Below are 10892 nucleotides of genomic sequence, written 5' to 3'. Positions count from 1 at the left end.
AATGTTCCAAACATGAAGTTGATGAGGTAAAACATTAAATATAGAGTTTTTGTACTGTTCTCAGTTCAGTATACGTCAAAAAGGATTATCAAAGCATCCCATTTTTTTGGGAATCAGGGTTGTATTATGTAAATTTTCTTTAGATTTGACTAAACTCTCAGTGTTTGTTGAAGTTAGTCATCTCACTGAGTCAGAAGCAAATGATTTTCTTACATCATTTGAGAGGAAAAAAAAGCCAACATGTTACCAGTTCTGGAGACAGATTGTACAAAAACAAGTAGTGATTCATCCCCAAACATTGAGAGGACAAGGTCCACATTACTAAACTGAAATTCCACAGCAGTGAGTCATACAGTATGCTAGTGTGGGAAATTGAGGAAGAAAAAAAATTTGGAATCTTGAATAAAAATTAACCCATGCAATCTTTCCCGTTTGTTCAAACAGATCAGCCTACTTCATATCTAAAATAATAATATGGTGTAAACTGTCACAGAAGAAATGCTTAAAAAAGGACCTCACACATACCTGAAACATACAGATTTCATTACACACATACTGTACAAAGCACATGTGTACAAACACCCACACACGCTTACACAACAAATCAGGACAGAGGAAACCATGATCAGGTCCAAAATATAAATATGACTTTATTTCACAATCCCGAAAGAGATCAGCCATCCATAAAAGGAATGCTAAATTTAGCCTCTTCTCAAGTCTAAACTGGATATACTTTCAGCAACATACAGTAATTCAGTTTCAAAATAAGCAAGATCATCCATTGTCTAAACACCATTAACAGTACAGTAAAAACAATATTGTTCACATACATATTTACACATTTTCTACTAATAAAAGTTTTTTTTTTTTTTTTTTTTCAGATTTTTGAATGCTGGTGCTAGTTGTTAGTTCCTCCTTGATACAAAGACTTTCAATGTGGACTGAGAATGTCCCCCACAGTAAATCAAAAGAAACATTTACAACTGTAACTTTGTCATGTTCAAAAATGTCTTTTCTAAATCAACCGATTTAAAAACTGTTTACATTCATTTCATTTTGTGTGTATGTTGTGATTACTGAGACTCGTCGGAGAGTTTGGTTCTCTGTGGAAGACGTTTGAACTCTAGATGGACATCTGCACAATAATTTGCATTTTACTGGTACTTGAAAAACATCATGATCAATGGTGGGACACTAATGCATCTCAGTCTGTTGTCAGCCAGTAATCATCCAGAGAAATGATAAAACTGCCTTTGTACTGAATCATATAGCAGATCAGTGTGTGCAGAGTTTCCAAAAAGCACCATGCCATCACTGTTCAGTATACAACCAGGTTAGGTCAACATATGTACCTTGACATCTTGTCCTATTAGCACCAAAAGGAAGTCAAAGTGTGTAAAAGTCCAAAATCTTTCTCACAGGAAACGTTACACCACCAGTGTTAGTGTGAGTGAAAGGTTTTTATCGGTTGTGCTGGAATTTCATTCTTAAAATGAAGAGCTTCTCTTTCATGGGTAGTAAAAAGTAAAAATCCTGATTCACCAGGAGTTGACACCAACCCCCTTATTCAGACCCTGTAAAAAAAGCTATCTGTAAACAAAGTCTTCACAAGGGTCGAGCACCCGAAATCGTCTTAGGCAATTGTCTGAGTGGGAACTGATGTTTGAGTGGTTTTCCAACAAGAGCAGAGAGGAGGCAAAAAAAGAAATGGTTGGATTAGTCAGCGCTGACTAACACAGTTTTGTATTCAAATCTGACACTTTGTGATTTCTGTTAAAAAAACAGAGGTCTCATTAGCACCATTAAAATGTACAGTAACTTTTTGAAATCCTATAAACACACTTGTGCCCGATGCAAAGACTTTTGAATTCCTTTTCCAGAAGCTGAACATAAGTTAAGTGTCAATCGTGATAAGCACTTCATTGTTGCAGCATTTCATGATTCCTCATTATGCTAAGTTTTGAATTTCGTTAGATATGTATGCCATTTTCAATCAAATAAATGCAGAAATACTGTAAAAATAAAACTGGGTTCATGCTAAGCTGTCATATATATTTCTGTATCTGTACATACATGATCAGGCCTATGTTTTGGGACCTTTTTCAAGTTAAGTGTAGGAAAACAAAAAAGTGCTTCTTAATATGCCATACATATCTGTGACTAAAAGACAAAACCATCCAGACGTAGAGAAAATAACACAACAAACCAAAGACGTACGTTTCTTTCATCGACTGCCAACAGAAGTCAGAGGCAGCAGAAGGAAAAGCACAATGCTACATGTGACAATCTGTAGTAAATATATGCACAATATTAGTCTTGTTTTCTACATTATGTGATGTAATGAGTTTGCTAAACAAAGCTTACAGTGAGAATGGCACCAATGTAAAAGCCAAAAGAGAACTATTGGCTGAAAATAAAGAGCATAGTCCTACTGTACAACATAAATTCTGAGTGTCAACACATAATGCAGGTTATCATAGAAATCTTGCAGTAAACAGGCTTACACCAGGAATTAAATAGAAATCGTTATGATCAGAATAAATAATCACATCTTTTTTTGTTCTTAATCATGTATATAAAACCAGTTTAAAAACGTCTTTAAAATGCTTCAAAGCACCATCTCTTTACAATAAAAACAACACCGAAACTCACAGTTAAAAAGCCAACAAACTTTGGTCTTCCTCATCGCTTTGAAGGCAGAGATGAAGAAGGACAAAGTGAACAAACAGATATTAGAAAAGCACAATGAGAACAATGAAAAATGAGAGTAGCAGTTTGAAGTTGATTGAGGTAAGGCAGAAGCACAGGGTGTAGGAGTTTTATGTGTGTGTGTGTGTGTGTGTGTGTGTGTGTGTGTGTGTGTGTAAAACATGATGACTAAGTCCAGCGATTGTAGGGGCCCGTCACTTGTGTAAGAGCATAAGGGGACACGGTGATGACACCATCCCTCGGGAGAGTCCATGTTTGACGTGTGGGGACATTCATGATCCTCCTTGCCTCCTCTGCCTCCTCCCCTGTCTCCTCCTCCAGCTCCACTCCTCCAGCTCCTTTGCCGTTCTTCCCCACACAGCCTCCGGGGATGTCCTCCATCCTTAATCTCTCAGCCTCCTCCTCCCGTTCCCGTTCCCGCTTGGCCACCTTTGCGTCCCACATGGCCATCCCGTGGCCTGGCTCGTTTAGAGACTTGTGCTGGTAGAAGACCAGGGAGATGCGGGTGGGGTGGCTGCGGTTTGGCCTGAGGATAGGGGTGGTGGCGTGGAGCTCCCGCCGTGCACACTCTATCAGGATGGAGCCGTGGGAGGGTGCCACGGCAACTCCACCTATATTGTGGTCCAGGAAGTTGTGCTCGCTGTCTGACCACACCTCTTCCTGCTTGACTTCCTCGGGTTCAAGTGGGGGTGTTTGTGGGGGAAGGGGGAGAGATGAGAGCGGAGGGAGGCCATGACCCGTGACCTCTGCCGTGACATCTCCTGCAGCCCTGTGGAGTCCATTGAGCCTGCTGAAGAGGCCCTCAGAGGTAGGTCTGGGGGAGAAGGAGGAGGGAGGAGGAGCACTCCCACTGGGGGAGGGTCTGCACAGAGGAGAGCAGTGCACCTCGTTGGGCTCAGGTTTAAAAGTAGGGGGGTAGTCACTAAGAGCATGATGTGGAGGTATACTTTCTGACATAACACTCTGGTCACCAGATGCCGGAGAATAACCATTCATGGCATCACTCATTGTCTTATAATTGAGAGCTGAACCATTCTGTCCAAACTGGAGGCCAGGCAGGCCATGTTGGTTGGGGGAGATGACCTCCTTCTGTGGGGTGACCCCTGCACCCAGAGCGGGGTAGCTGCTGGTGCTCTGGATGTAAGCGCTGGGTTGATTCCTGTCCGGTATGTACCTTCCAGCACTGGCAGGTCTGGGTGGTGGTCTGTGCGAGCTGAAGAAGCCCTGAGGCTCTGCTGTGAATGCACAAAATACATTCATTTCAAAAACACTGATGTGATACTCAAAAAAATATGAATGCATTTTGACCTCAATGTATCACGTATCGAAACAGAGACACTTGGATTTATTACCTTTGTTGGGGGTTTCACTTTTCACTTTCCCAGGAGTGAGAGGAGTCAGCCCGAGCTTCTTCTCCAGTTTCTCTGCTTGAGCCTTCAGACGAGCCTCTTGCCTTATCTTACGGGCCGATTTTACTGGCTCAGCTAGTAGACGCACCTGATAAATGCAAAATGCAACTCGCGATTAATCGCAAATTAATCACACATTTTTATCTATTCTAAATGTCCCTTGAATTATCATTTTAATACTCTTACCAACATGGAAAAGTGGATAGGCTTGCTTTGTGCAAATGTTTTTTATTGAAAACAACAACGTGTAGTGTTATTTTTCACACTAACATTCTCACTTTGAGCAGTCATTCACATTTGAATGAATCAAATCTCACACAATTTAACACTGTCGATTAACAGATGACAAAAAAAAAAATGCTTGGCCACAAAAAAGCCCCTTCAACAACCCTTTCTAAGGGATCAAAATAGGGTGATACAAAATAAAGTTAGTACACATCATTGTAAATTTGGACTCAGCCTATAGTGCAGTTAAACCATTGGTTAAACTTTCCTTAAGTTTCCTTTGAACATAATAGCAGCCAGGTTTTGACAAGGAGGTGGCGGAGAATTCGCATTAGCCCTGTGTTTAGCCATGTGGTATTTCAGACTGGATGTGCTGCAGTGATAACTCACCGATAATACACACAGATAACTTTGGTCTTGTCAGTCGACCCATCTGGCAACTTTTTGAAACTAAACTTTCCATTCAGAATCTTGTTCGCATCCATTTTGGTGTTTTGTGCTTGACATCAACACAAACTGGAAGCCTACTTTTTTACAGCTAGCGAACAGGCAAGACCAAACACGTGCGTGGGGCGTGCCTATTGTTTTGTTTCTGGTTTACAACCGGATCCTGTAGTTTTTGTAATGTTACTAGCAGTGGCCACAACTTATAAAAACACTACAAGTTCACTCGGTCACAAAGAACGTTAATCTCGCGATAAAAAAATGACGCCGTTAAAATTGATTTGCGTTAAAGCGTTGATAATGCGATATTTTTGACAGCAGTAATTATTTCATTTTTTTTCCTCAAACAAATGACGTTACAGTTAAAAAGAAAAGAATAACAACAATATTAGATAGTAAAAGCCGCTCTCCTGCACACTCACCTCTCGGGGAAAGGAAGACAGAACTTGCAGAGCACCACTTCGAATCTTGGCCCACTGGCCCTCAACCTGACCAAACTCATCCCTGTCAGAGATCCTGTAAAGTGGCAGAACATGGAGCTGCTCATCTTCTGGTATGTTACGCACTGCACGGTTATCTTCCTTGGTTAAAGTGCAAACCTGAAAGAGGACACAGACAAAAAGAAAGTTGGTCAAACAGGAGGCCATACCTAATCAATACCTCAAGGAAATGAACCAAAATTACAACCAATGACCTTTGAAATAGGTTGGTGGTGTGTTTAGAAACACGATATAGAAGTAGATAGTATCGGCCACATTTGCAGCTCGCTTGCTTACCACAGTGCTGCCGTTATTCATGTTGTGAGTGTCCTTGTGAGCATGGGCACAGAAATCCACACAGGCTGTGACCCCAGAAAAAGGACGTCCTTCCCTCGTGCCCAGCCGGCAGTCTGAACCTGCCTCCTCATTTTCCACCTGCGTGAGGTGACAGGAAATGAGAAGAGTCTGGTTTGTGGTGAAGACGGTAAAAGATTCAAGCCAAGTTTTCTTGTGTTACTACTAGCCTAAGGCAGCTAAGAGACTATCAGAGGTAAGTGTGGCAGCTGTTTAATGTTTCAAACCTGGTTTTGGAAAGCCTCAGGAGCCAGTCTTTTGTACAGTGGTGAGAGGTCAGTGGCCAGACTCTGAAGGTTGCTCTCTATCTTCTCCTCCTAAAAGCAGAAGATTTTGAGTTTTGGGGTGAATAACAGCTGGTTTAAAAAAGTCTGTGTTTTGTCTTCAGGTGTGATTGTCATATCCAACATAAGCCACTAGGAGGCAAATGTTTGGCAAAGATTTAATCAACTGAGTCTGTTCTTTATTGCAGATTAAATGCAGAGACACAACAGAACTTGTCTGATATAACACACAGTAAAAACTGAAACTACAATAATACAAAATATATGCCCACATCACTATAACACCAGAAGAAACGAACAGGAAAGACGGTAATGGATGATTTCCTCTAGGATTTGTGGAAGCTGACCACTCCCTCACCTCCTCCCGGTAGTCTCCAAGCAGGCGGAACTTGCGGGGCACTTTGCTGCGGGCAAACTTACATCCATTGAAGTACATACTCCAGGAGCACCCAAAGGAAAATGAAGCTCCGCAGGTGTCCGGGTCCAATCCCTGACATGCACACGTACGACTGTGGGGATGGAGAGGCGGAGGGAGGAAGATAATGAAAAAAAAAAAAAAAGCTGGGAAGAAGTAGTGTCAGTGCAAAACAAAGGAAGAGGTACTCACTCTTCATTGAGGGCACAGCGACGGCTGGTGGGGGAGCCATATTTAAAGAGGGATCGTGTGAGCTCCTGGTAGAGATTGTCCGCCACCGGCCGAGGGATTCCCTCCCACGCCAGGATGAGAATCACTAACACAGCAGAGTCACAGTAGTGCCCTGGCCTTTGGCGGACCAAACACAGCAGCTTCTCCTCTTCACTGCCACGCCGAATCACCTGTCAGACGATGCACACAGAAAACAAGCAGGTTCTAATGTATGAATGACTGCAAAAACAAGTATTTTATGGATTCATGCTAGGTAATGGGTTTGAAGTGCTGTGATTAACCTGCCAAACAACAAGACTGGGCGGTACTCTTGTAATCTTAAGGTGTAAGCCTTGACATGTTTATGTTTAGGCATGAAGTTGGAAATAATTATGTTTTGGTTACGGTTACATGGTTGGGGACAGCTAAGGGCTTGCTGTGGTTGTGGTAAGGGTAAGAATCTGGGAGTGACTTCCGTCTCTGCCTCTAAATATACTACAGTGGGATCCACACGAACACATCAACATAGAGCATATTCAGAAGATTAAGTATATTAAAATGAACAGAAACAATAGCCACATACCCATTTAGCTATTGGACACCCCTGGGAGCTTTTTCCTTCTTTCCCAGTGTAAACAACAACTTCCACCCTTACTGCATTTCCTTTGGCACCATACCTGACACACACAAAATACACAAGAGAAACATGTTAGACAGCAGTACATTGTGTCTTATACTTGAGGGCAACTGACAATACACAAACCCTTCAGAAAATCAATCGACACATCAAGTGGTATTTCCACTACAAACAGTAGTAATCGGTTAATATACACAAATGCACAAGACAGTACTTCATTTCAGAACAAACATTGATTGCTTTGATTAAAAAACGCCTTTCTCATTGAAAAACTCATGAACACAGTAATGAATATTTTCAGTTAAGTGTGGCTGTCAGGAGGACTGTGATGGACCTCAAGCTGTTATAACTGGCTGTCATTTAGGTTTACGGGCCCCTCGTTTCAGCTCTAGGGGTTTCCTGTTTCAACACGTTGCGTGTGTTATGTGTACGTGTGTGTAGCCGAGACAGAGGATGAACGTGTTGAGCTAGCTCAGCAATGCTTCCTTTTAATGACAGACTCTTTGGCTGTGACCCCACCCCATTCCACTGAGCCTGTGGTTGACGAGTAGGCTCTCAGCATGTTTGGTAGAAAACACACCCACATACACTCAATGTGTAAACAGAGTCTACTCTACCTGTTCTCCATCATTTCTCTCACTGCGGCAACACTAGGTCCTGCCCCAAGATGAGTATAGTAAGGGCCTTCCTCCTTTTCAATGATTTGGTCTGTGGAAAAAAATTAGGATCTATTAGATATCAAAGCAACTTTATGGTCTTTCAAATAGCACAACGGCTTCTAATAGACACTGATGCTCTGTTGGCAGACATTCTTGATAATAATAAATGTAGCTGGATCTCAGTTCAGGGGCCACTCTTGAAGGTCCACAATTCAAGACCAAATACATCATAATGAGGGTCAACAAGGCTCCACAAAGCATCCCAAAGCCTCCTCCAAATATGGCAGAGAAATGCGGCCTCCTTTTGCTTGAACTGGCCCCTGAATTAGGACACAGCTAGCGTGTGTGTCTATGTGTGTGTGTGTGTGTGTGTGTGTGTGTGTGTGTGTGTGTGTGTGTGTGTGTGTGTGTGACTGCATTAGAGAGAGAGAAACAGAAAACCAGACTCAGTTTGAGGTCAGAGAACTGCAGTGTTACTCGAAAGCAAACTTTCAGGGCAGACTTAGTAGAAAAATGGAGTATATCTAATGTGATTCCAATGCAGACAGCCTTGTCTTTCAAAATATGTCAGGAAGCAACTCACCCATGCATTGACAGGATGGAAGATCGGACTGTTTCTTGGAAGGTGTGTTGAGCAAGTTCTTGGTAGGGGTATCCAGAAAACTCATAGGAGACTCCAGAAAGCTGTGGATGCTGTTCTTTGATGGAGTTGACTCTGCAGAGTGGCCAAGATCCCCATCAGTAGCCGTGGACAGGACAGTGACAGGTCCTGACCTCTCCAACTTGTAGTAGCCCTGCTGGCTTGGAGGAGGGGAGTGCCGAGCCCCTGAGAAGCCATTAGCCAGACCATGGTGCCCAGTGGTGTGGCTGAGGAAAGTGGCATTGGCTGGGCTGGTGTTAGGATCAGCACCGTGCTGCAGCCCACCACAGAGCTGCTCTACCTGAGATAGCAAATGCTTTTCACACTCATGCCCTGGTCCTGCAGCATGACCATTGCATGGATTGTGTTGGTGGAGTGGACCGTTTGAAAGGGACCATGGCTGGTTTTCTTGACTACGAATGTGGTTGATCCTCATGAGAGTGCTGTAGTTCTGAGTCTGCGGATCTAAGAGGGCTGTATTGTGTGCATTACTGTGATGGATGAATTGCCTCCTTTCCTCCTCAGCCTCAGCCAAGTATCTCTTCAGGTCAATCTGAGCCTGAGGCAGAAACAGGTTTCTCTTGTGGTGAAAGCCTGATTTCCCCTGTGGGAGAATCTTCTTCCCTCTGCTCCTGTGGGGCGTCTCTCCATTTGGCATGCGTTTTGAAAGGGGTAGTCCATCACTTACCTTCTTCTTCCTGGGCTTGGAAGGTGTAGCTTTTGTTTTTTTTATGAGGGTCTTTTTCTGACTCGGGGGTAGCTGGGAGTTGTAGTTGTATTTGATGGCTGACACAGGTGTTCCTTTTGGAGGGTTGCTCTCTGACTGCAGGTTGTGTCGTGACTGGATGATGAAGGCCAGGTCTGCCAGCTGGGCTGCCACCTCTTCCTCATCTTTGTTTCTCCTCACTTTACCAACAACACTGTCTTTGTCCTCCCCATATAACTGCTCATCTTCTTTACTGAACTTGATGTCACTCGGATCTTTATAGCTGCGTTCAGACTTGATGACATGAGAAGCAAAGCCCTGCTCTGTCCTCCTGCAGGGTGTTTTATCATCATTTGAGCTGGTTTCTAAGACATCCTGTGTAGACAGCTTTGTGTTAGAGTTCAACCCCGGGGAGCACTGGATGACATTCCCTTGTCTGGCCACAGGAGGGCGGATGACTGACATCTGGTGTAGTGGTGAGCTGATAACCGAGACTTTGTTGTAGCGGATAGCTGCTGTGGGTTTGGCTTCTTGCAGGGTTGTATTTGTATTGGAGGTTGAAAATGGGGCAGCAGTAGAAATGGGATGTTCACACTTACTTTCAGCTTTAATGGGCCCTGGGGTGTTTTGAGGTATAGCTGCCAGTTGAGTCAAGGCCTCAATAGCAATTGCCTGATCAAAACTAAGATTTCTCTTCTCTGCCAAAGACTGCACGCTTGGTAGCAAGACACTTGGAGGAGGTTCACTTTTGATAGGCTGGGGAGTCCTTTGCAAGCTAACAGGAGTGCTTTTCTGACACAAGTCATTCTTTAAGTCTTCGGGCTCTTTCTTGATGAAGTGCAAATCTGGTGGCTCCGTTTTGATGGAGCAAAGAATGGATGATCGTGAGCTGAAAAGTTTCTGCTCCAGTCCCTTCCTCTCTGTGACAGAAAGACACACCACAGCCGCCAGCGTGGACAACGGGTCTTCGCAGACCTCATCTTCATCACTCAGCTGTGTGGTGGCTTGTTCAGTGATCCACATCCACGGCTCCTCCACTTTGATCTTCTTTAGTGGAACTGACATGTCAACTGGAGGAGTCCTGGGTCCATTCTCAGAGCAGTCTTTAGGGACTGTAGTTATTATGGTCCTTTGAGGTTCTGATGCAATCGCAGTCCTTTTATATGCTGACTTCAGATCAGAGTGTGACCCAGTGGTCATATGAGCACCATTAGGTTTTTTCAGGTTCTCAGCAGAACCATTCTGAAAAGACACAGAAGAGCATACATGTTGGTGATGTGCAATGCTGGTCAGATCCAGCCCGGTCTCTCTTTTAACAAGTGCTGGTTGTCCGGCTTGGTCCGAGGCCAGATTGTGGGTGAGCGAGTGGGTGATGGGGGGAGATTGCGTATGAGGTATGTGGCCTTCCTCCCCCTCATCCTCCTCTGCTGCCGTGTGGGTATCATCCATCTGTGCCTTGCCTTTGCCATTTACCGACCCACTTTCTGGAACCACCTGAGACAGAGAGACAGAGAGAGAGAAACAAGAAGAGAGAGGTGACTCAACAAGCTCTGGCAGTATACAGTGATTCAGCTTGTTCTAAACAGTCACGGCACACAGCACAACAGATTGCCTCCCAGCATGGCACGAGCATCTGCTGCAGCCACTATGAAGGCTGTGGAAAATATTATGGCATGTGAAAACAAAGAATCTGCTTTCTATAAATCTTGCTGAAACCGATC

The 10892-nt window shown here is 43.8% G+C and overlaps 1 protein-coding gene across 2 annotated transcripts in view; it reads right to left on the bottom strand.

Moving 5' to 3' along the window:
- Positions 1-626: 626 nt before the first annotated feature.
- Positions 627-10892, bottom strand: part of tet1 (tet methylcytosine dioxygenase 1) — a 32328-nt gene continuing 22062 nt past the window's right edge. For both annotated transcript variants that reach the window (XM_070977190.1, XM_070977191.1), the window contains 10 exons: positions 8409-10665; positions 7784-7874; positions 7113-7206; positions 6512-6720; positions 6263-6413; positions 5848-5937; positions 5564-5701; positions 5210-5386; positions 4062-4206; positions 627-3944 (listed from right to left, as the gene is read on the bottom strand). In XM_070977190.1, coding sequence (XP_070833291.1) covers positions 2878-3944; positions 4062-4206; positions 5210-5386; positions 5564-5701; positions 5848-5937; positions 6263-6413; positions 6512-6720; positions 7113-7206; positions 7784-7874; positions 8409-10665 — 4419 coding nt within the window. In that variant the 3' untranslated portion in view covers positions 627-2877. The remainder of the gene's footprint in view (positions 3945-4061; positions 4207-5209; positions 5387-5563; positions 5702-5847; positions 5938-6262; positions 6414-6511; positions 6721-7112; positions 7207-7783; positions 7875-8408; positions 10666-10892) is intronic.

This window comes from Chaetodon trifascialis, chromosome 13 (assembly GCF_039877785.1).
Source record: "Chaetodon trifascialis isolate fChaTrf1 chromosome 13, fChaTrf1.hap1, whole genome shotgun sequence".
NCBI classification, from domain to species: Eukaryota; Metazoa; Chordata; class Actinopteri; order Chaetodontiformes; family Chaetodontidae; genus Chaetodon; species Chaetodon trifascialis.
The sequence above is the reverse complement of the archived record's forward strand: the minus strand, read 5'-3'. Positions and strand labels throughout refer to the sequence as shown.